This window comes from Phocoena phocoena, chromosome 15, assembly GCF_963924675.1.
Source record: "Phocoena phocoena chromosome 15, mPhoPho1.1, whole genome shotgun sequence".
NCBI classification, from domain to species: Eukaryota; Metazoa; Chordata; class Mammalia; order Artiodactyla; family Phocoenidae; genus Phocoena; species Phocoena phocoena.
Genome location: NC_089233.1, coordinates 38,334,037 through 38,358,698, shown reverse-complemented (window position 1 = coordinate 38,358,698; position 24,662 = coordinate 38,334,037). Strand labels below are relative to the sequence as shown.

At 49.0% G+C, this 24,662-nt stretch overlaps 3 protein-coding genes across 3 annotated transcripts; all 3 read left to right on the top strand.

The window, feature by feature from the left end:
- Positions 1-1,275: 1,275 nt before the first annotated feature.
- LOC136134446 (hemoglobin subunit alpha) lies at positions 1,276-1,933 on the top strand. Its single transcript, XM_065892014.1, has 3 exons — positions 1,276-1,370; positions 1,477-1,681; positions 1,805-1,933. Exons 1-3 carry the CDS (start codon positions 1,276-1,278, stop codon positions 1,931-1,933), a joined length of 429 nt encoding a protein of 142 aa, XP_065748086.1.
- A 2,180-nt stretch (positions 1,934-4,113) lies between these two features.
- Positions 4,114-4,771, top strand: LOC136134445 (hemoglobin subunit alpha). Its single transcript, XM_065892013.1, has 3 exons — positions 4,114-4,208; positions 4,315-4,519; positions 4,643-4,771. The coding sequence occupies exons 1-3, from the start codon at positions 4,114-4,116 to the stop codon at positions 4,769-4,771; spliced, it is 429 nt and encodes a 142-aa protein (XP_065748085.1).
- Positions 4,772-6,761: 1,990 nt separating this feature from the next.
- Positions 6,762-7,427, top strand: HBQ1 (hemoglobin subunit theta 1). Its single transcript, XM_065891986.1, has 3 exons — positions 6,762-6,860; positions 6,951-7,155; positions 7,254-7,427. The coding sequence occupies exons 1-3, from the start codon at positions 6,766-6,768 to the stop codon at positions 7,380-7,382; spliced, it is 429 nt and encodes a 142-aa protein (XP_065748058.1). The 5' UTR covers positions 6,762-6,765; the 3' UTR covers positions 7,383-7,427.
- The last annotated feature ends 17,235 nt before the right edge of the window (positions 7,428-24,662 follow it).

The following is a 24,662-nucleotide window of genomic DNA, read 5'->3' as shown; positions in this document are numbered from 1 at the left end:
TGCAAGCCTGAATCTTCGCCTCTTTAACAGATAGGCGGGGCACCGGGGCCTAGGGGGCAAGTTCCTGGCCTGAGGTCAAACAGACTTCGTGGCCCAGGGCTCCACAGACCCTCATCTCTGTTCTTTCCCATCTTCTCCCCTACTTCCAGCACTCACTCTGTAGTTGCCTTGCCCTGGTCCAAGTTAGTCCCTTCCTCTGAATCTCCTGGGGCAGGGAGTGGGGGTAGGAAGGAAGACCTCTACGGCCACAACCCATGTCACGTCAACATGAGGTGCGATACTAGGCTTGTCTCTAAGCGAGCTGAGCCTGATGCATCCGACGGAAAATCCCCAACCGCGCTGGGTCTTTTAAATAATTTAGAAGATCCTAATGCAGGGTGGGTGCCTGGCAGGCCCACGGCCACCCAAACCCCACCCCAGCTCCAGCCGCCCCACTCAGTCTCTGGGGTCGCTGGGCCATGGCGCCCCACCTTACACACACACACACACACACACACACACACACACGTGCCCTGTCAATCTCTCTTCCCTCTGCAGCACTGGTTCAGGGATCTTAGTGCTCCATTTAGAGCCTTTGCAAATGCAGGAGCCTGACCCTGGGAGCTCTCCAAACTCTGAATGAGAATGGTTCCCCGGCTGAAAATCTCACATCTGTGCAGGGCTGGGAAGTCGGGGACCAAGTCCAAAGCAGGGGGTGGGGAGGGGCTGCTGGATGCCAAGTCCTGACCCTGGCTGAGTGGAATACCCCCGCTGGCCATGACAACACCTGCTAACCCACGCTGTGCCAGGGCCTGCCCACCATTGTGGGTACGATGCTTAAAGGACTTCCCCCCTGTTACATCCTGCACCCACATTATTTACATGGGCAGTTTACAGCTCTTCATCCTGGGGAAAAGTTTAGTGCGAAAGCAGCTTGGTTCACTTCGGAAAAGACTGTGCTCCTCTCCAAGACTGGCAAATAGACACCTCGAGGCTACGCCAGCTGGGGACAAACTCGGGTGCCAATGGGTTTGCGTGGCTCGGAAACATGTGTGAGCTCCCAGACCCACAGGAGCAGGAAAAGAGTGGGCCCCAGGACTGGGTGGGGCCCACTTGGGACTCCAGCACTCCCGCACCCTCTCAAGACCGAGCTTTCCAGGCTGGCACCTCCTGGCCCTGTGCCAGCCAATGAGCACGGCACGATCGGGCGTGCCCCTCGCGCCCCAGGCATAAAGGCTCGCGCACTCCCAGCCCTGCACGCTTCTGGTCCTGACCCAGACTCAGAGAGAACTCACCATGGTGCTGTCTCCCGCCGACAAGACCAACGTCAAGGGCACCTGGGCTAAGATTGGCAACCACAGTGCAGAATATGGCGCAGAGGCCCTGGAGAGGTGAGCAGCCCACCTGCCCGGCTGGGATTGGGGCCGGTCGCCCCGTCGCATCCTGGTCCTGGGCCGACCGGCCTAAGCCCGGCTCTCCCGTCTCTTCTCCACTCAGGATGTTCATAAACTTCCCCAGCACCAAGACCTACTTTTCCCACTTCGACCTGGGACACGGCTCTGCCCAGATCAAGGGGCACGGCAAGAAGGTGGCCGACGCGCTGACCAAAGCCGTGGGCCACATAGACAACCTGCCCGATGCCTTGTCTGAGCTGAGCGACCTGCACGCCCACAAGCTGCGTGTGGACCCGGTCAACTTCAAGGTGAGCTCGCGGGCAGGGCCGGGAGAGATCTGAGCTAGCAAGGCAGAGAGTGCGGTGGGGTTCCAGAGGTGGAGCACGGTGGCACTCCCCCAACGCGGCCCCTGACACCCCCTCTCTCCGCAGCTCCTGAGCCACTGCCTGCTGGTGACCCTGGCTCTCCACCTCCCCGCCGATTTCACGCCCTCGGTCCATGCCTCCCTGGACAAGTTTTTGGCCAGTGTGAGCACCGTGCTGACCTCCAAATACCGTTAAGCTGGAGCCTCCGCGATTCCTACCCTGGTCTGGGGCCCTCTGGCGCTCTGGGCACCCTCACTTCCCGATCTTTGAATAAAGTCTGAGTGGGCTGCAGCCTCTGTAGCCTCAGTTCTCTGTGTCCACAAACCGTGCCGGGGTCGGGGTGGTTCCCAGCAACGAGGAATGGGAGGGCTGAGGAGGGATGGGAGCTAAGGCTGAGGCCTCCCAGAATCTGCTGAACCAAGCTCTGACTTGCAAGGGCTCTGCCCGAGGTGGGTAGTCCTAAAATGGCACCCTGTTTTGCAGTTTTTCTGATCCCCCTTAAAGATACAGTTAGGGGCTTCCCTGGTGGCGCAGTGGTTGGGAATCCGCCTGCCGATGCAGGGGACGCGGGTTCATGCCCTGGTGCGGGAGGATCCCACATGCCGTGGAGCGGCTGGGCCCGTGGGCCATGGTCGCTGGGCCTGCGCGTCCGGAGCCTGTGCTCCGCAACAGGAGAGGCCACAGCGGTAAGAGGCCCGCGTACCGCAAAAAAAAAAAAAAAAAAAAAAAGATACAGTTAGATCCAAACAACAAACCACACAATCAGGCTTTTTGTGGTGTCTCCCGGCAGTTCTGCCTTGGTGCTGTGAGCAACCTTCACAAAGACCCCCGTCCTGCGCGCCAGTGCCCTGGACTCCACGCTGGAACCTTGCACACCCCACCCACCTTGTAGACCTTAGGGACCCTATCAGCACCTCCAGCCAAGCCCCCATCTTCAGGGCAACACCCAGCGCTGGATAAAAGTTTGGGGAGGGTGGTGGGGCCCCTGCTCACCACTTTCTTTCTGGACAAGGACCTCTTCGAACAGCTGGGGAGTTGGCTTCCCCCTCTCCACCACACACTCTTCCTCTGCCCCACAGCCCAATTCGCTTTCATTTAAATATAGAAAAACACTGAAGAATTAAATTAAAATCCACCCATGTTTTTTTTCACACACACACGCACACCGTTTTTGTGTGATTCAAAGGAGAGAGAGAATCCCTCTGTCCTGTCCTCCTAACCCCCACAGAAAAAGCCAAGGCTCAGAGTTTGGGACTGACCCCACTGCTCCTATCTTCTGCTGAGGGGACACAGCTACATCTACAACTGTACTTTTTTTTTTTTTTTTTTGGTCAAAAATACCATTCTACCTTAGGCATATTTTTCTTCAACCTGCTCTTCTCACTGAACTGTGTCTCCTCTACCTGTCTTCTGGCCAATTCATTCAGCTCTGTCTCACTTCATATGTTTGTTAGTCATTTTGATATTTCCATTAATTTCCTGTTAAAATCCTCTGTCAATCGTTCTCATAAGTCATTTGTCTTTTCCTTATATCTTTGTGGGAGGTCTTCCCATATTGTGAATGTAAGACATCAGCTGAGAAATGTTCCTCAAATCTTGCCTTAAAAGGGCCGCGGTGGGGACTTCCCTGGCGGTTCAGTGGTTAAGACGCCGCACTTCCAGTGCAGGGTGCACGGATTCGATCCCTGGTCGAGGGACTAAGATCCCGCATGCCCCGCGGCTCACCCGCCCCCCCAAAAAAAGGCTGGGGTGCAGCAACTATCACCCTGGAAGAAGAAACTTGAACCCGGAGCCCCCCAGCCGGAGGGATTCCAGTAGACATTTGTTGAGGACATGTCACCGATGCGCACACGTCTTGTGTGCATCCGTCTCTGGCCTGAACTAGACGCACCGAATCGCCCATTCATTCACTGATTCTGCCCAAATTTAAAATGCCTAGTGTGTGCCAAGCCTAGGTCCAGGGTGGGTGGGACGGGCTGACCTACTCCCTTCTTCCATCCCTCAGGGGTTCTAAAGGGTGGAAGAGCGGACATCCACCCCGCTCCACAAACCGGCCCCCGCCAGCTGGGACCAGGATAGCACTTCCGGGGAAGGTGGACGCAGCGGGCGGGAAGCAGCCGGTGGGAGGGCGAATACCCTGGCCAGAATGTCCAGGTCCCTCCCCAAACTGGGAGCGAAGCACGCACCGCCCAGCCAGGCGCAGACATTGCGCCGCGCGCCCCCTGCTGTCCAGGTCCATAGGCGCATCCCGGCCCCGCGCCAGCCAATGAGCGCGCCCGCGATCGGGCGTGCCCCTCGCGCCCCAGGCATAAAGGCTCGCGCACTCCCAGCCCTGCACGCTTCTGGTCCTGACCCAGACTCAGAGAGAACTCACCATGGTGCTGTCTCCCGCCGACAAGACCAACGTCAAGGGCACCTGGGCTAAGATTGGCAACCACAGTGCGGAATATGGCGCAGAGGCCCTGGAGAGGTGAGCAGCCCACCTGCCCGGCTGGGATTGGGGCCGGTCGCCCCGTCGCATCCTGGTCCTGGGCCGACCGGCCTAAGCCCGGCTCTCCCGTCTCTTCTCCACTCAGGATGTTCATAAACTTCCCCAGCACCAAGACCTACTTTTCCCACTTCGACCTGGGACACGGCTCTGCCCAGATCAAGGGGCACGGCAAGAAGGTGGCCGACGCGCTGACCAAAGCCGTGGGCCACATAGACAACCTGCCCGATGCCTTGTCTGAGCTGAGCGACCTGCACGCCCACAAGCTGCGTGTGGACCCGGTCAACTTCAAGGTGAGCTCGCGGGCAGGGCCGGGAGAGATCTGAGCTAGCAAGGCAGAGAGTGCGGTGGGGTTCCAGAGGTGGAGCACGGTGGCACTCCCCCAACGCGGCCCCTGACACCCCCTCTCTCCGCAGCTCCTGAGCCACTGCCTGCTGGTGACCCTGGCTCTCCACCTCCCCGCCGATTTCACGCCCTCGGTCCATGCCTCCCTGGACAAGTTTTTGGCCAGTGTGAGCACCGTGCTGACCTCCAAATACCGTTAAGCTGGAGCCTCCGCGATTCCTACCCTGGTCTGGGGCCCTCTGGCGCTCTGGGCACCCTCACTTCCCGATCTTTGAATAAAGTCTGAGTGGGCTGCAGCCTCTGTAGCCTCGGTTCTTTGTGTCCACGAACCGTGCCAGGGGTCGGGGTGGCTCTCTTTGCCTTGGACCAAGCAACTCTCCGAGGCAGGTGAAGAGAGGGAAGGGGAAAACAGTACAGAAGAGGGGCGGAGCCGGCCCCACTGCCACTGCCTGGGATTCTCTGGGCAGCCCTCACCCTCACCCTGGAGTGACTTGCTGAGTACATCCGCCCTTTACCAAATTAATTCCAGAGACGTGCATATTCATCGCGGGTTTGCTCAAATGATGGGTTTGTTTCCTGTCTTTACATTTTATGGCACACACACTTGTGCTGAGAGTTGGTGGACCTCCAGCCTAGGACCTTGGAGCTCTCCCAGGGCTCTTCCCAGAGTTGGGTGGTGGGGAGAACACAGAGATTACACTTCTTCAGAGGCTCACTGAGTACCCCCTCCCCATCAAGTGCCTCCCAGGAAATTGGGGTGAGCAGTGCCATTGCAGAGCCAGGCAATTTCCTGGATATGCCCCTTTCACCTGGTACACCCCCCAGGACACTCACAGGGTCTAAAGGACTGATTTGGGGGGCCCAGCTCAGGATCCACTGTATCACCCTGAGGCCCACTGACTCACCCCAGTGCAGCAGTGGAGAAGAGAGCCCGGGGGGTGGGGGTGGGGGTGTGGGCGCCTGCACTCCGATGTGCTTCCGTCCCATGGAGAATGCCCCTAGTGCCCAGTCCTGGTAGTCGTCCAGCCCTGAGCCCCCGACTGAGAGCAGTGTCCTTTCTCTTCCCTGAGCCCAAGTGTCATCCTCAGAAAATGCGATGGCAGGTTGCCTGACTCAGTGTGTCATGCTTTTAGCACAGCTGGTGGGACAGTATGAGCTCTGTAAGAGGCAGTCTTCCTTATTTTATTATTAGGAAAAATGAGGGACTGGGCTAAAAGTGGAAACAACCCAGATGTTCATCAACAGATGAGTGGACAAACAAAATGTGATCTATCTATCCATAAAATGTAATGTTATCCGTCCATAAAAAGCAACGAAGTGTCAATACATGCTATAACATGGATAAACCTCGGAAACATGCTAAGTGAAAGAAACCAGGCATAAAAGACCATATATTGCATGATTCTATTCACATGAAATGTCCAGAATACGCAAATGCACAGAGACAGAAAGACTGGTAATGGCCAGGGGCTGGAGGCCAGGGGTTATGGACTGATGGCTAATGGGGACAGAGTTTCTATTTGGGACAATGAAAACGTTCTGGAACTGGACAGTGGTGATGGCTGCACACACTCTGAGTGTAATTAAAGACACTGAATTGTACACTTTAAAATAGCTAAGACAGTAAATTTTATGTTACATGAATTTCAACGCAATTTAAAAAAACAAAAGGATGTACAGTGATGCCTGGCACAGCATGAGTGCTGCATAGGTATTAGCTATTATTTTGGGATCTATCCTAGGCACCCATTATAAATGCTCATTGTCAGAAAGGGGCGTCTGTTATGAACCAGGCACAACCTTGGAAAGAAGAAATTGTTATCTTCCTTATATACCATAAATGAGAAAATAAACTCAGAAAGGTGTCATAATAGAGTCGGGAGGGAGGTAGAATAAGCTGACGTTCAATGCCAAAATCCACGCTAAAATTCAGGGCAACCTAATATTAATGATACATACTAAATATTAGTTTCCATAGAGTAAACCTTCAAAAATACGGGCCTCAGGGTCCAGGTTGATTAGGAAGGCCCCAGGTCGGAGCAGACGCTCCGTGGAGCGCTCCGGGCCCCTGGGGCCAGATTCTGCGACCAGAGGCACGGCGAACCCAGGAGGCCGAGGGGACCGCGGGCCGATACGCGCAGGCGCAACCCGGGCTTCATCAAGGCTCCGAGCGCGCGGCCGGGCGGGCTCCACGATGGTGCTGGAGGCGGCGGACCGGGCTGCGGTGCGCGCGCTGTGGCTGAAGCTGGGTAGTAACGTCGGCGTCTACACGACCGAGGCCCTGGAGAGGTGCGCACAGGCCCCGGGCTCCCCTGCCTTCAGCCCGCTCGGGAAAGCGTCCTCCTTCCTCCCCAGCCTGACTCGCCGTTCCTCCCGCAGGACCTTCCTGGCCTTCCCTTCCACCAAGACCTACTTCCTCCACCTGGACCTGAGCCCCGGCTCCGCCCAGGTCAGAGCGCACGGCCAGAAAGTGGCCGACGCGCTGACCCTCGCCGTGGACCACCTGGACGACCTGCCCAGCGCCCTGTCGGCTCTGCGTGAGCTGCACGCGCATAAGCTGCGCGTGAACCCCGTCAAGTTCCAGGTGAGCTCGCCGGCGGGGACTGACCCCTGTCGCCGGGGGAGGGGGCTCCCGTCAGGGAAGAGGGGTGCACCCGCGTGGAAACGACTCCCTCTCCGCAGCTGCTGGTCCACTGCCTGCTGGTGACCCTCGCCCGGCACTACCCTGGAGACTTCAGCCCCTCCCTGCAGGCCTCGCTCAACAAGTTTCTGAGCCACGTGATCTCGGCGCTGGCCCCCAACTGTCACTAAATTGAAAGGGTTGTCGCGTGGGGCTCGTGTTTGAGTAAAGTCCGCGGACAAAGCCTCAGGTGCGCGAGTGTTCTCTCTAGGGGAGTGCGCCCTGGGCCTGACAGGGGGCGGGGGCGCCCCTCCTAAATGAAGTAGGGGTCTGAGGAAGCCCGAGTCTCACACTACCAATTGTCAGATCCCAGCAGGACGCCCCCCGAACCCCGGCAGCTTGGGTCAAGTCTGGACAGCGGGTCCCAAATCCCAAGTGGTAAACCCCGACTAGCCATGCCCTTGGGCGCGACCACTTAGCGGTGCAGACCCGGGGCTTCGGCCACTCGGGAAGGGGTGGCAGGTGGCGGTCATGGTCGCAAGCTGGCGAGGCCGGACCCTCCTCCGGGCTGCCCACTTCGGACACCTCAGATCCACCTAGAAGCGCGCGGCACAGCCTGGGAGAAAATTAGGGACCGGCGCCCCTGCCGGCGCGGACCGGAACTGCGCCTCCGGAACGTGCTGGGGACTTTGGGTAACCGGTAGGCTTGGGGTCAAAGGCACCTTTGCCAGACTCTGGACCTGGTGGAAGGAGGTGGCTCCTGCAGCGGACAGGGCGGACCAGGGAGCCGGCAGAGAGCCCTGCCCACATGCCACACTTCTCAGGAAGCAGACCTCAGAGCGTCTTCCTTTAAAAAATTCGGAGAACTACTCCACTTGCTGCACCTGCCTGTGTATCCCAGTGGGCTCAGCACATCCATTATTCCTTCACTCCCCACTTGACACATGGCGAAACTGTGTGAACAATGGAGGGCATGGGAGTCCCATCCAAGAGTACATGTGACATGCACAGATAGAAGTCCCCTCTTGGGCTTCCCTGGTGGCGCAGTGGTTGAGGGTCCGCCTGCCGATGCAGGGGACGCGGGTTCGTGCCCCGGTCCGGGAAGATCCCACATGCCGCGGAGCGGCTAGGCCCGTGAGCCATGGCCGCTGAGCCTGCGCGTCCGGAGCCTGTGCTCCGCAAAGAGAGAGGCCACAGCAATGAGAGGCCCGCGTACCGCAAAAAAAAAAAAAAAAAAAAAGAAGCCCCCTCTTATCCTGAGGGATATATTCCAAGACCCCCAGTGGATGCCTGAAACCTCAGTACTGAACCCGAAGCATGCTATGTTTTGTCCCATATGTACACACCTATAGTAAATTTAATTTATAATTAGGTACAGTAAGAGAGTAACAGCAATAACTAATAAGACAACGATAACAATGTACTGTAATAAAAGCTATGTGAATGTGGTCTCTCTCTTTCAAAATATCTTGCCGTGCAAATTTGATAACTTTTCCATCTCAATACCAGAGCAGTTACCACGCACTGCGGCTGTAACTTTTGCAGTTTGAAGTGCGACAGCAAAACAGCATGAATTTTTTTCCTTCTTCACAATTTCACAGATAGAAGATTCGTTCTTACCATAGATCTTAGCAACCTCAGCATACGATTTTTTTCTTTCCTTATTGTCTGGAACTTTTAGCTTTTATAAAAAAGTTAATTTTTGGCTGTGTTGGCTCTTTGTTGCTGTGTGCAGGCTTTCTCTAGTTGCAGAGAGCGGGGGCTACTCTTCGTTGCGTTACACAGGCTTCTCATTGCGGTGGCTTCTCGTTGTGAAGCACAGGCTCTAAGCATGCGGGCTTCAGTAGTTGTGGCGCGCAGGCTCAGTAGCTGTAGCGTGCACAGGCTTAGCTGCTCTGCAGCATGTGGGATCTTCCCCGCCCAGGGCTAGAACCCGTGTCCCCAGCATTGGCAGGGAGATTCTTAACCACTGTGCCACCAGGGAAGCCCTAGCTTTTCATTTAAAGGAAGCACTTGAGGTCTTCTCTTTGGCACATCACTCCTCTTGTGCTTTGAGGCCATTATTAAGTAAAATAAGGGTCACTTTGAACACAAGCACTGAGATGCTGGGACAGTCCATCTGATAACAGAGAGGGCTAGTCAGTGACAAATGGGTGGTACACACCGGACAAAGGGATGGTTCACATCCCAGGCGAGATGCAGTGCAACAACCGGAGATTTCATCACAATACTAGAATGCACATTTTAAAACTTATGAATTGTTTATTTCTGGAATTTTCCATTTAACATTTTTGGACTTGGGTGGACTGTGGATAACTGAAAGCATGGAAAGTGAAACAGTGGATAAGAAGGGAATAGAGGGCTTCCCTGGCAGCAAAGTGATTAAGAATCCACCTGCCAATGCAGGGGACACGGGTTGTTCGAGCCCTGGTCTGGGAAGATCCCACATGCCTCGGAGCAACTAAGCCCGTGCGCCACAACTACTGAGCCTGTGCGCTAGAGCCCACGAACCACAACTACTGAGTCGACGTGCCACAACTACTAAAGCCCGCAAACCTAGAGTCCATGCTCCGCAACGAGAAGCCGCCACAATGAGAAGCCCGCGCACTGCAACGAAGAGTAGCCCCTGCTCACTGCAACTAGAGAAAGCCCGTGTGCAGTAAGGAAGACCCAACACAGCAAAAACTTAATTAATTTAAAAAAAAAATAAAAAGGGAAGACATACCACACACACAGGTGCAAACACCCACAGGCAGAACAGCCCCACAGAGACATGTGACAAGGTAGCATGTAATGTAAGTCTTCCAGGTCCTTCTAGGCACATTTGCAGAGATTTTCTTTTTTTTCTTTTGGCCGTGCAGTGCAGCATGTGGGGTATTAGTTCCTCAACCAGGGATCGAACTCATGCTTCCTGCAGTGGAAGAACAGAGTCTTAACCACTGGACCACCAGGGAAGTTCCTTGGAGAGATTTTCTTAAGAAATGGTATCCTCAAAGTGTCACTGGAAAAAATGAACACACTGGATGATATAAAGAGCAAAAACTTGGTATGGGAGGAAAAGACACCATAAACAGTTAAAAGAGGAACTGGGAGAAAAATATCTGCCACAAATAGCAAAGGGTTATTATTTTTTTCTTTACAAGATCCAAATTCTTCTTTCCCACCCCCTCTACTTTTTTTTTTTTTTTAAACACCAGTCAACCCAATAGAAAAATAAGCCAAAGGACAAACAGGCAACACATAGTATACCAATGACCAAGAGACATTTGCAAAGATACATAAAGACATGCAAATTAAAATGCTCATTAACAAGACACCTGTCATGGAAATATTTAAAAAGGCAAGATCAAATACACTCCTGGTGGAAGTTTTAGTATAACCTTTTGGGAGGGTAATTCAGTTGTATACAGTTGTGGGCTGGTAAACATTTAAATAACTGGCACTCAGGAAGAACGGAATGGGAACTGATTTGTAGCATATGCCAATTTCCGTGATGTAACTACTGCCATCATGGTTGATTCAGGCTATCAAACAGGTTATCACTGAATGGGAAATTAGGAAGAGATATATAGGGACTTCCCTGGCGGACCAGTTGTTAAGACTCTGTGCTTCCACTGCAGCGGGGTGCCGGTTCAATCCCTGGTCAAGGAACTAAGATCCCGCATGCTGCATGGCTTAGCAAAAAAAAAAAAAAAAAAAGAGTGATTTGGTTTCACCTTAAAAAAAAAAAAAAAAGGAAGAGATGTATAGTAGCTGCCATTGTGTCATATTTCCACTATCCAGATACAAGAGATATAAACATAGATGATAGTAAACTGTAGTAACATAATTAGGAAGTAATTGGCTTTCAGTATTTATTACCTGTTTTTCACATGACCTATTTAGTTGTAAATTACTATAACTTAATTTTTAATAGTGGTTGTGTTTAACAACAAGCTCTCAAAATTCCTACAACTTAACCTGAGCCAATACAAGCAGGTTCCAGCACACCGCTGGCTGTATCCTTTATTTATTTTTTAAAAAATATTAAATTTCTTTTGGACTTCCCTGGTGGCACAGTGGTTAAGAATCCGACTGCCAATGCAGGGGACACGGGTTCAAGTCCTGGTCTGGGAAGATCGCACATGTTGCAGAGCAACTAAGCCCATGCGCCACAACTACTGAAGCCTGTGCTCTAGAGGCCACGAGCCATAACTGTTGAACCCATGAGCCGCTACTGAAGGCCATGTGCCTAGAGTTCATGCCCCACAAAAAAGAGAAGCCACCGCAATGAAAAGCCCGCACACTGCAACAGAGTAACCCCCACTCACCACAACTAGAGAAAGCCCGCGCGCAGCAACAAAGACCCAACACAGCCAAAAATAAAATAAAAAATAATAATAAATTTACAAAAAATATATATTAAATTTATTTCTTTACCTAGGAATAAATCTACATCAAATATCAGTATATAGGGACTTCCCTGGTGGTTCAGTGGTAAAGAATCCACCTTCCAGTGCAGGGGACGCAGGTTTGATCCCTGGGCAGGGAACTAAGATCCCACATGCCATGGGGCAACTAAGTCCACACACTGCAACTACCGAGCTCGCGCGCGAGCGCCTCAATTAGAGAAGAGAAAACCCTCACAGCACTAGAGAGAAGGCTGTGCGCTACAATGAAAGATCCCGCATGCCTCAATGAAGATCCTGTGTGCCGCAACTAAGACCTGACACAGAAAAAAAAAAAAAAAAAATCAGCATATAATTTATCATTATCACAAAAAGTTATTCTGGAATAAGAGGGAAAGACAATCTCAAAATTCACCCATCATCAGGATGTTCCAATGACCAAATCAACCTCATGTTCACCTTGCTCATCTACAGAACTCATTAATATAACCAAATTTGCCTCACAACTACATATATATATACATATTTTGGTAGGCCCTTCTTGGTTATCTATATTTATTTATTTTTGGCTGTATTGGGTTTTTGCTGCTGTGCACGGGCCTTCTCTAGTTGTGGCAAGCAGGGGCTACTCTTTGCTGCAGTGCATGGGCTTCTCATTGTGGTGGCTTCTCCTGTTGTGGAGCACGGGCTCTAGGTGTGCAGGCTTCAGTATTTGTGGCACTCGGGCTCTGGAGCGCAGGCTCAGTAGTTGTGGCACAGGGGCTTAGTTGCTCCACGGCATGTGGGATCTTCCCGGAACAGGGATCGATGCCGTGTCCCCTGCAATGGCAGGTGGATTCTTTTTTTTTTTTTTTAATGTGGACCATTTTTTTAGTCTTTATTGAATTTGTTACAATATTGCATCTGTTTTATGTTTTGGTTTTTTGGCCACGAGGCATGTGGGATCTTAGGTCCCTGACCAGGCATCGAATCCGCACCCCCTGCATTGGAAGACAAAGTCTTAACCACTGGACCACCAGGGAAGTCCCGGCAGGCAGATGCTTAACCACTGCACCACCAGGGAAGTCCCGGTTATCTATTTTAAATATAGCAGTGTGTACATGTCAATCCCAAACTCCCAATCTATCCCCCCACCACCAACCTTACCACTGGTAACCATGTTCTCTAAGTCTGTGAGTCTGCTTCTGTTTCGTAAGTTTATTTGTATCATTTTAAGATTCCGCACATAAGCGATATCATATGACATTTGTCTTTCTCTGTCTGATTTACTTCACTTAGTACGATAATCTCCAGGTCCATCCATGTTGTTGCTAATGGCATTATTTCATTCTTTTTAATGGCTGAGTAATATTCTATTGTATATAGGTACCACATCTTCTTTAACCATTCATCTTCTGATGGACATTTAGGATGCTTCCATGTCTTGGCTATTGTGAATTGTGCTGCTATGAACACTGGGGTACATGTATACTTTCGAACCAAGTGTTTCTCCAGATATATGCCCAGGAGTGGGACTGCTGGATCATATGGTAGCTCTACTTTTAGTTTTTCAAGGAACCTCCATAGCGGCTGCACCATCTTACATTCCCACCAACAGTGTAAAGTTCCCTTCTCTCCACACCCTCTCCAGGATTTATTGTTTGTAGATTTTTTGGTGATGGCCATTCTGACTGGTGTGAAGTGATATCTCATTGTAGTTTTCATTTGCATTTCTACAATAATTAGCGATTTTGAACACATTTTCATGTGCCTCTTGGCCATAAATGTCTATTTAGGCCTTCTGTCAATGTTTTGATTTTTTTTTTTTTTTTTGCGGTACGCAGGCCTCTCACTGTTGTGGCCACTCCCGTTGCGGAGCACAGGCTCCGGACGCGCAGGCTCAGGGGCCATGGCTCACAGGCCCAGCCGCTCCGTGGCATGTGGGATCTTCCCGGACCCGGGCACGAACCCGTGTCCCCTGCATCGGCAGGCGGACTCTCAACCACTGCGCCACCAGGGAAGCCCGGGTTGTTTGTTTTTATGATATTGAACCACATGAGCTGTTTGTAAATTAGAAGACTAATCCTTTGTCGGTGTAAATACTCCCCAACTCATTCTATGAGGCCACCATCATCCTAATATGAAAACCAGACAAAGATACCACAAAAAAAGAAAATTACAGGCCAATATCACTGATGAACATAGATGCAAAAATTCTCAACAAAATATTCGCAATCCAAATCCAACAATACACTGAAAGGATCATACACCACGATCAAGTGGCGTTTATCCCAGGGATGCAAGGATTTTTCAGTATCCACAAATCAATCAGTATAATACACCACATCAACAAACTGAAGAATAAAAACCATATGATCTTGCAGTTCTATTTACAATAGCCCGGAGATGGAAAGAACCTAAGCGCCCATCATCGGACGAATGGATAAAGAAGATGTGGCACATATACACAATGGAATATTACTCAGCCTTAAAAAGAAATGAAATTGAGTTATTTGTAATGAGATGGATAGACCTAGAGTCTGTCATACAGAGTGAAGTAAGTCAGAAAGAAAAAGACAAATACCGTATGCTAACACATATATATGGAATTTAAGGGGAAAAAAATGTCATGAAGAACCTAGGGATAAGACAGGAATAGAGGCGCAGACCTACTGGAGAACGGACTTGAGGATATGGGGAGGGGGAAGGGTGAGTTTTGACAGGGCGAGAGAGAGTCATGGACATATACACACTAACAAACATAGTAAGGTAGATAGCTAGGGGGAAGCAGCCACAAGGCACAGGGATATTAGCTCGGTGCTTTGTGACAGCCTGGAGGGGTGGGATGGGGAGACTGGGAGGGAGGGAGACACAAGAGGGAAGACATATGGGAACATATGTATATGTATAGCTGATTCACTTTGTTATAAAGCAGAAACTAACACACCATTGCAAAGCAATTATACCCCAATAAAGATGTTAAAAAAAAATAAAAATAAAAAAAACATATGATCATCTCACTAGATGCAGAAAAAGCTTTTGATAAAATTCAACACCCATTTATGATAAAAACTCTCCAGAAAGTGGGCAAAGAAGGAACACACCTCAACATAATAAAGGCCATTTATGACAAACCAACAGCTAACATCATACTCAACAGTGAAAAGCTGAAAGCATTTCCTCTAAGATCAGGAACAAGACAAGCAGGATGTCCACTCTCACCACTTTTATTCAACATAGTTTTGGAAGTCCTAGCCACAGCAACCAGAGAAGAAAAAGAAATAAAAGGAATCCCAACTGGAAGAGAAGAAGTAAAATTGTTATTGTTTGCAGGCAACATGATACTATACATAGAAAATCCTAAAGATGCCACCAGAAAACTACTAGAGCTCACTGATGAATTCAGTAAAGTGGCAGGATACAAAATTAATACACAGAAATCTCTTGCATTTCCATACACTAACAACAAAAGATCAGAAAGAGAATTAAAGAAACAATCCATTTACCATCGCATCAAAAAGAATAAAATACCTAGGAATAAACCCTACCTAAGAAGACAAGACCTGTACTCTGGGAACTATAAGACACTGATGAAAGAAATCGAAGACTACGCAAACAGATGGAAAGATATATCATGTTCTTGGACTGGAAGAATCAATACTGTCAAAATGAATATACTACCCAAGGCAATCTACTATCAAATTATCAATGGCATTTTTTATAGGACTAGAACAAAGAAATCTTAAAATTTGTATGGAGACACTAAAGACCCCAAATAGCCAAAGCAATCTTGAGAAAGAAAAACAGAGCTGGAGGAATCAGGCTCCCTGATTTCAGACTATCCTAGAAAGCTATAGTAATCAAAACAGTATGGTACCAGCACAAAAAGAAATATAGATCAATGGAACAGGACAGAAAGCCCAAGATAAACCCACCTACCTATGGGCACCTAATCTATGACAAAGGAGGCAAGAATATATAATGGAGAAAAGACAGTCTCTTCAGTAAATGGTGCTGGGAAAACTGGACAGCTACACGTCAAAGAATGAAGTTAGAACACTCTCTAACACTATATGCAAAAATGAACTCAAAATGGATTAAAGACCTAAACATAAGGATAGATACTATAAAACTATTAAGAGAAAAACATAGGCAGAACACTCTGACATAAATTGCAGCAATATCTTTTTCGATCCATCTCCCAGAGTAATGGAAATTAAAACAAAAATAAACAAATGGGACCTAATTAAACTCAAAAGCTTTTGCAAAGAAAACCATAAACGAAATGAAAAGACAACCCACGGAATGGTAGAAAATATCTGCAAATGATGGTTGTATCCTTTAAATCCAAAAAGTGCAAATTCTCTAGGCCTGCAGTCCTGATTCTGGGATTTATCCTGCAGAAAACAGGCACACACATGAAGATGTATGCACAGTGACGTTCTTTGCAGATCTGTTTATCAGAGCAGAGAAATAAAAAGAAAATAAGAAAAAAATATGGTGCACAACCAACATTCATCAATAGGAGAAAAGTTTAAAAATTATGGTAGATGACACCATAAAACTCCTAGAAATAGATGACACCATAAAACTAGAAGAGAACAAAGGCAAAACATTCTCTGACATAAATCATGCCAATGTTTTCTTAGGTCAGTCTCCCAAGGCAATAGAAATAAAGGGAAAAATAAACAAATGGGACCTAATCAAACTTACAAGCTTTTGTACAGCGAAGGAAACCAAAAACAAAACGAAAAGACAACCTACGGACCAGGAAAAAATATTTGCAAATGATGTGACTAACAACAGCTTAATTTCCAAAATGTACAAACAGCTCATACAACTCAATAACAAAAAAACTAACAACCCAATCAAAAAATAGGCGAAAGACCTAAAAAGACATTTCTCTTTTGATGGCCAGATGGCCAACAGGCACATGAAAAGATACTCAAAATCTCGAATTAAAGAAATGCAAATCAAAACTACAATGAGGTATCACCTCACACCAGTTAGAATGGCCATTATAAAAAAGTCTAAAAATAACATGGGAATTCCCTGGCGGTGAGGTGGTTAGTACTCAGTGTTTTCACTGCTGTGGCCCGGGTTCAATCCCTGATCGGGGATCATCCCAAGAGCCGCGAGGTACGGAGAAAAAAAAAAAGAAAAAAGCCTATAAATAACAAATGCTGGAGAGGATGTGGAGAAAAGGAAACCCTCTTACACTGTTGGTGGGAATGTAAATTGGTGCAGCCACTGTGGAAAACAGTCTAGAGGTTCCTAAAAAAACTAAAAATAGAGTTTCCATATGAACCGGCAAGCCCGCGCCTGGGCATATATCTGGACAATACTATAATTCAAAAAGATAAATGAACCCCAATGTTCATAGCAGCACTATTTACAACAGCCGAGACACGGAAACAACCTAAATGTCCATCAACAGAGGAATGGATAAAGATTATGTGGTACATATATACAATGGAATATTACTCAACTATAAAAAAAAATGAAATAATGCCATTTGCAGCAACCTGGATGGACCTAGAGATTATACTAAGTGAAGTAAATCAGAAAGAGAAAGACAAATGCCATATAATATCATTTATATGTGGATTCAAAAATATGACACAAATAACTTATCTGTGAAAGAAAAACAGACGCACAGACATAGAGAACAAACTTATAGTTACCAAAGGGGAAAGCAGGGATGGGGGAGGGATGGATTGGGAGTTTGGGGTTAGTAGATGCAAACTATTATATACAGGATGGATAAACAATAAGGACCTACTGCATAGCACAGGGAATTACATTCAATATCCTGTTAAACCATAATGGAAAAGAATATGAAAAAAATGTATATGTACACATAACTAAGTCACTTTGTCGTATAGTAGAAATTAACACATAAGTCAACTATGCTTCAATAAAGTAAATTTTTAAAAAAATTATGGTAGAGGCACACAGGGAGGTCAGCCTCTGGGCACAGACAGTGATCAATGCCAAGACGTTCATGGAACAAAATACGCAGCAGGTCACTGTAGAGAATAAATCCAGGTTCATATTGACATAATCACAAGAAAACTGAAAACAACACACACTAAGTGATGGCAGCAGTTCATGGGCGTGGGACTAGGGAGGCAGAGAAGACAGCTGTCAGTATATAATTCCAGAAAAGGAAAGTGGTGGCGGTATGAGTGATTATTCATTTATATGTATGTGTTTCGCCCTTTCACAATTAATTTGCAGAAAACCTTGTCCTGAGCATTTGTAGCAAAAATTCTATGCACAAACATAATTTTCCTTGGGGGATTTTTATAGAAGTGGAATTTCTGGTATGCCCATTGCTATGGCTTTTTGATAAAATTTCCAAAACTGCCCTCCTGAGTTTTGTGAGCAGGAGGCGAGAGCCTGCACCCCCCACCCCGCAGCCCTCATTTAGCTCATTACTTGTGAAGGTGAACGCTGCTTGCTCCATCTTGACTTCTCTGTAGAATCACCCACTTTCCCAGGGTGGTGTTTGTTCTTTGTCAGGTCTGTGGACCTGACGCCTTTGCCCATTTTTTTCTGTCTTTCTTGGGGGGAGTCTCTCCTCGAAATATACCCAACCCTTCCTTCAGGCCTCTGGGCCCTGTCATGCTCCAAGGCTTTGCCTGCTCTGTGCTGCCATTTCCAACCTGGCAAGAAAAGAGGCTACAGCTTTATTTATGACAATTTAAAATACTGGATAAGATGCCTTTCATCTTCTCAACAGCACAAAGGGCAAGCAAGATGATAAGGAATTTTCAGACCAAAAACCAAGTAAATGTGAGAATTCAGAAATGTCACAGCACCTATACCACCTGGGTTCTGATGTACTTGACGAAACTAGCAAACTTGAGCTGGGATTTTTTTTCCTTACAGGCTCATAGGTTAAAAGGGCCAGTATAAGGTGACATACCCAAAAGGTGACTCCTCTCCATAAATCTGGGGCCCTAAAAGGATACCCCACTGGGTATCCTTTCCCCAAACACAGGGACTAGGAAAAACGAGGAAAGAAAGAAAGAAAAAAAAAAGCAAAAACAAAAAAACCCTTATGTTCAGCAGAAAAGGGAAAACAATGCCCTGATAAATTGAAATCACATGCTGATACCTGTGGCTTTGCAGACCAAATTCATATCACCAGAGGGGCCCTCCCCTTACCAAAATCTCCAGGCTGTGAATTTTGTGTAAAATGATCCTGGACTCCCTCATCGACCCCTGGCAAACAAATCCTCCCTTGAAGAAATCGCCATAGGCCACAAAGGGCCAGGACTAGCAAACTCACCAGGCACAGGGGGAAAGAAGATACCGTGCGTGAAAGCCAGCAGATACATGAGTCAGCAGAATGGACCTGCCGAAGTGTCAGATTCAATTACAACTTTGCTTGTTCAGAAAATTAAAGACAAGATTTCAAATATCTGCAGGGAACCATAAAATATAATAAGTCACACAGCACATGTGAAAAAGAACTTTTAGAAATGAAAAATATAACCATCAAAAATTAAAATGGGGCTTCCCTGGTGGCACAGTGGTTGAGAGTCTGCCTGCCGATGCAGGAGACACGGGTTCGTGTCCTGGTCCGGAAAGATCCCACATGCATCGGCACGGCTGGGCCCGTGAGCCATGGCCGCTGAGCCTGCGCGTCTGTAGCCTGTGCTCCATAACGGGAGAGGCCACAACAGTGAGAGGCCCGCGTACCGCAAAAAAAAAAAAAAACCGCAATGGATAACCTTAACAAAACACAGTCATAGAATTAGTGAACTTAAAAATTAAGTCAGAATCAATTATCAAGACCGTAAGACCCTGCACAACACCAAGCAGGAGCTCTTCCTTTTTTAAAATTTTTAATATTTATTTGGCTGCACCGGGTCTTCGTTGCAGCACGCAGGCTCTTAGTTGTGGCATGCAGGATCTAGTTCCCTGACCAAGGAGAGAACCCATGGCCCCTGCACTAGGAGCTCAGAGTCTTAACCGCTGGACCACCAGGGAAGTAGCTTCCCAGCTCTTCCCTGAATGTCATGCCTCGGGTGCCTCACTTGCCCCACCCTGTCCTGACTCTACTGAAGGATATATTTCAGGAGAAGTCTGACCTGTAAGAAGAGTGAATAACAAAAACACTGGTAAATACAAACACTGATTGTATGTAAAGTTATAATGTCTATGGAGTTAAGAAAACAAAAAAAACACCAAAAAGCCCTACACAGACGCGAAACACCCGCTGATACTAAGCAAGAAGGGGTTCAGAGCCCTCAAGTCCTCTTAAGTCCTTGTACCATCTGTCATGCAAACAATGTCTTCATTAACTTTAGACTCAGTTTCCTACTGCTGGTATAACAAAAACTCAGTGACTTAAAACAACGCAAGTTTATTCTCTTACAGTTCTAGAGAGCAGACACCCAAAATCAGTTTCTCTACGCTGAAATCAAGATGTCCGCAGGCCATGCCCCTCGAGAGGCTTTGGGGGAAAATCCTCTCCTCATCTTTTCAGCTTCTAGAATTGCATTCCTTGGTTCTTGGACACTTCTTCCAGCTTTAAAGCCAGGAGCACCCGGCCTTCTTTGGTGGCCAAATCTCCGTCTCCCATTTGTGATTGCATTAGGACTACCTGGATAATCCAGAATCACCTCCATCTCAAAATCTTTCACTTAATCACATCTTCAAAATCCCCTTGCCATATAAAGGAATATTCACAGGTCCCAGGGATTAAGACCTCTATATATTTGGAGGCTATCATTCAGCCAACCACAACATATCAAGTATGCATGTTGTAAAATTTTAGGGGAAGAATAGAAAGAAGAATAGAAATAGAGCATATGACTTCCAATCTAACAGAGTGAAAAACACTGTTAAAATAAAACAATCCCCCCAAAAAGGGGCAAAAATGGAAAGAGAATGGGTATGACAAATGGAAAGCCCCCCACAAAAGACAGTGTCAACAAAACCAAGAACATTGTTAACTACACCGACTATGTGACTTAACTAATCCAAAGGATAAAGATTCGACAAAGGACTTTCAGACAAAAGGCACAAATAGAGTAAAAACAAGCGTCACTAATAACAATGATGGGGACAGACTCTAGAGTGGAGCCTGTAACCCCACCTCTTGGTGTTCTCCCCCTGTGTTGGCACCTCCCTTTGAGTGTGGCTTTGCTTTTTATTTGAAATTTATTTTATTGGAGTATAGTTGATTTACAACGTTGTGTTAGTTTCTGGTGTACAGCAGTGACTCAGTTATACATACATATAATAGTTTGCATTTACTAACCCCAAACTCCCAATCCATCCCTCCCCCAAGCTTTTTATTTTTAATATGGTGAAATACACATAACATTTACCATTTCAACCATTTTAAAGTGTACAATTCAGTGGTGCTTAGTACATTCACAATGGTGTGCAATCATCACCTCTATCTAGTTCCAGAACTTTCTCATCCTCTTAAAGAAAACCCTGTGTCCATTACCAGTCACCCTCCATGCCTCTCCCCCCTCAGCCCCTGAAAGTCACTCACCTACTGTCTGTGTGAATTTACTGATCCTGGACTTTGCATGGAAATGGATACAGTACGTGGTCTTTTGTGTCCAGCTTGTTACCCAGCATAAGGTTTTCAAGGCTCATTCATGTTAGACATGCATCAGAATTCCAGTCCCTTTTAGGCCGAGCAATATCTCATTGTAGGAACAGACATTTTGGGTTTTGTTTGCACCTGTATCTGTTACATTTGGGTTGTTTCCACCTTCTGGCTACTGTGAATACCATAAACACGCTTGTACAAGGATTTCTGAGTCTCTTTCAGCTCTCCCAAGTGTGTCTCAAGGAGTGGACCTCTGCTGGGCTCTGTGGTAACTGTTCCCCACACCCTCTCCAGCACTTGCAGTCTCCATGTCTCTCTCGCCCGCACTCCCCCACCCCCACCCCCTGACCACTTGTCTTGTTTTTAACCCACAGGATTTGGGGCGGGAATGGGAAGGCACTCCCAGGACTGAGGTGCTGCCTGTCTGGCTAGGAGACCCTCTCCCTCACCCGCTGCCCTGAGCCACCCTGTGGAGGGCCTCCTGCCAAAGCTGGAAAGCCGCTGACTGCTGCCACGACCAGGTGAGCTGGGGAGGACCCTTCCCCAGTACAGCCTCAGATGACACCCCTTGACTGCAGCTCTGGGAACCCTGATGCTAAGAAGCGGTGGGACAATAAATGTGTGTTGTTCGTGGTAAGTGATTTTCAAAGAGAGCAGAGACCTCTGACAGGGATTGTGGGGGAAGATGGGGGCTCCCAGGAGCTGGAGATGTCCTATCTCTGGACCTGGGTGCACATGCAGGGCCTGCTCTTCATTCTCTAAACAAAGTGTTTTGTGCTTTCTTCTGTACAGAGCCTGGGCCTGGCCTGGGGCTGACTGGCCTGGATTCCCAGGCAGGCTGAACTTCGGTGGGGCTCCAAAGGAGACACTAGCAGCTTCAGAAGGAGGCCCGGAACAATACAATACTGTATTGTAATAGATCACATTATTATGTAATTATAAGCATCATACTATGTATACAATGATACTGTGTTATATGTTTGAAGTTGCTGAGTAGAGGTTAAAAGTTCTCACCACAAGAAAAAAATCATGTCGCAATATATACATATATCAAATCATTATACCTGAAACATAACATTTGTCAATTACATCTCAATAAAAATTAAAATATGAAGGTGGTCGGGATCCAGGTGGGGGAAGTCACCTTGGCTGGCCGCTCGCGACTTCTTTCCTGGACAGTGAGGACAGTGCTCCTCGCACAACCTCCTTGGGAGAGCACCCCCAGCCCCATGGGCACTGGGCAAGGAAATCAGGCAGGCCAGGCTGTGGGGATGACACGGGGAAGGGAGCCAGCCATGGAGGGCGGGAAGCAGGTGCCCCAGGGAGGGAAAGACGGAAGAGCAGAAGAGGCCGGAAAGCGCCAGAGAGCTGTGGGTGCTCAGGACACGCAGGGACCCCCAGGGACCCCTCGGGCTTTCCCAGTGGACTCCCAGGTGCCCCGGGGCAGGGGGTGGAGGGTCGCCTCCGACCAGGGATCACTGGCACTTGGTGGCAGACGTGTAGGTCCTCAAGCAGCCATCAGCTTTGTTGCCTGTGACCCTGCGCCCAGGGCCACATGGCACCAAAGCCTCCTGTGCTGGAGCGTGCCCAGGGGTGTGGGAGGAGGAAGGGTTGTCTGAGGGCCGGGCTTAGGGCCTGTGCAGTGGACATAAAGGAATACAATGCGCCAGCAACTGTGGACAGAACTCAACCCTCTTCTCCTCTGGTCCAAACAGAACAAGTGTTATTTTCCGCATGTGCCCTGGTGGCAAGAGCTTGAAGCCCTGCTCTAAGGAGTTGGACAGCAGCTCAGTTCGTGTCCCAAGAGATATGCCACTGAGGGTTTGCAGCTGGTGGCCCAGCTGTCGGGGACCCCTCCTGCTGCCCCCTGTCCAGCTCTCAGTGTGTTCCGGACTAGCAGCACCAGCAGCCCAAGGAACTGTTACATTCTTGGTACCAATACAGGCTACAGGGTGGATGAACCCTCCAACACCACGCTCAGTAGTAAGAGGTGCTAGTCACAGGTCACATCGTGTGATTCCAGAGACAGAAAGTAGATAAGTGGTTGTTCAGGGCTGGGGCCAGAGGGAAGGGGGAGTAACTGCTAATGGGTACAGGGTTTGGGGTGATAAAAATGTTCTACAGCTACACAGTAATAAACTACACAGCACAACATTGTGAATATACAAAACCCACTATACCATACGCTTTAAAGTGGTTAAAATGTTGAACTTCATGGTAGGAGCATTTATCTCAATCAAAAAAATCTACCTGAAAAATAATTTAAAAAGTCTACATTCTTGGACCCCTCCCTAGACCAAGAGAAAGTCTGCAGGGGGTGGGGGAAGCCACCTGTTTTAACAAGTCCTCCAGATGACAATGACATGCAATAAAGTCCAAAAACCACTTAGCTGACCCAGTCTCCCCAGAGCAGGACCACGTGAGGGTTCTAAGCCCCACTGTGGCCCCCATCCCATTCCCAGGCAGGGGGCCCACCAGAGGCACTGCTTGTGCACACCCCCTCCCCAAATCACACAAACCATGGCTGGACACGGCCCCCCAGCCCCCAGGCCCAACCAAGAGCACCCAGCTACATCCTGGGAGGATATCCCTGTATCCACATGATGCAGCGAGAGCCTGGGAACTGCCTTGGATGCAATGGGCTCCCACGCAGCAGCAGAGCCAGCACAGATCCTCCAGCCCTCCCTTCCCTAGATTGTAGCTCTGGGCCTGGCTAGGATCCCCAGAAAGAGAGGGGAGAGCAGCCAAAACAGCCCTGCCCCCTCAACAGCCTGGGGCCTCCGTGCACTTAGGAGATTCCACAACCTACACAAGGTGCTACCACCATGCCACACCCCACCCCTGCCAGTGGCCAGAAGCATGATGTGTGTGTGGGAGTCCCTGAGAATCTGGTGACAGGGAGGGTCTGAGGGCACCACAGAGCCCTGGGGTTGACCTCAGGGGCCTAGGGCCCACCATCACCATGGGCCCCGGAAGCATCTGCACCTATTGGCTGGGCCGACCCAACTCTCTGCTAGGACTGCAATCATCTCCCTACCTCCATCCCTGCTCTTCCCTGTTAAATGAGTGATTCCCCACATCAGTATTTTAACAAGGAGTGAGGGGGCTCAGGTAGGTGGCCCCCTCCGGCCCCAGTCCCCTCCTCTCAGCACCCTCTGGGTCCTCCACCCACCTACCAGGCCCTCTGCTGGAACCCACCCAGGGTGCGCTGTGGCGTCCTCAGAGCAGCCTCGGTGTCCTGGGTTGTGCACTGCCCCCACCAGTCTGACCTCTTCCTCTGCCCATCCAGAGCAGAGGGCCACGGCCAGTCTGCTGCACTCCTATGCCCAGGAGTTGGGCCAACACGGAGAACCCAAGGCTCAGGGGTCAGGGAAACCAGGCTCTCAGGCCCTGTGATGTGCCAGGGGCAGGCGGGTGCCTCCAGCACAGAGGCTGGAAGAGCCAGGTAGCAAGGGCTCCCACTGCCTCGTCCTGGACTGACTGGTGAGCGTCCAGGTGTAAGGGGAGCAGAAGCCGCCCTA

What these genes read in the sequence shown, in the direction of transcription:
- LOC136134446 (XM_065892014.1), top strand. Translation starts at nt 1,276, where the DNA reads ATGGTGCTGTCTCCCGCCGACAAGACCAACGTCAAGGGCACCTGGGCT. An exon ending in GGCGCAGAGGCCCTGGAGAG is followed by an intron (nt 1,371 to 1,476) that starts GTGAGCAGCCCA and finishes TTCTCCACTCAG; the next exon opens with GATGTTCATAAACTTCCCCA. An exon ending in TGGACCCGGTCAACTTCAAG is followed by an intron (nt 1,682 to 1,804) that starts GTGAGCTCGCGG and finishes CTCTCTCCGCAG; the next exon opens with CTCCTGAGCCACTGCCTGCT.
- LOC136134445 (XM_065892013.1), top strand. Translation starts at nt 4,114, where the DNA reads ATGGTGCTGTCTCCCGCCGACAAGACCAACGTCAAGGGCACCTGGGCT. An exon ending in GGCGCAGAGGCCCTGGAGAG is followed by an intron (nt 4,209 to 4,314) that starts GTGAGCAGCCCA and finishes TTCTCCACTCAG; the next exon opens with GATGTTCATAAACTTCCCCA. An exon ending in TGGACCCGGTCAACTTCAAG is followed by an intron (nt 4,520 to 4,642) that starts GTGAGCTCGCGG and finishes CTCTCTCCGCAG; the next exon opens with CTCCTGAGCCACTGCCTGCT.
- HBQ1 (XM_065891986.1), top strand. Translation starts at nt 6,766, where the DNA reads ATGGTGCTGGAGGCGGCGGACCGGGCTGCGGTGCGCGCGCTGTGGCTG. An exon ending in ACGACCGAGGCCCTGGAGAG is followed by an intron (nt 6,861 to 6,950) that starts GTGCGCACAGGC and finishes TTCCTCCCGCAG; the next exon opens with GACCTTCCTGGCCTTCCCTT. An exon ending in TGAACCCCGTCAAGTTCCAG is followed by an intron (nt 7,156 to 7,253) that starts GTGAGCTCGCCG and finishes CCCTCTCCGCAG; the next exon opens with CTGCTGGTCCACTGCCTGCT.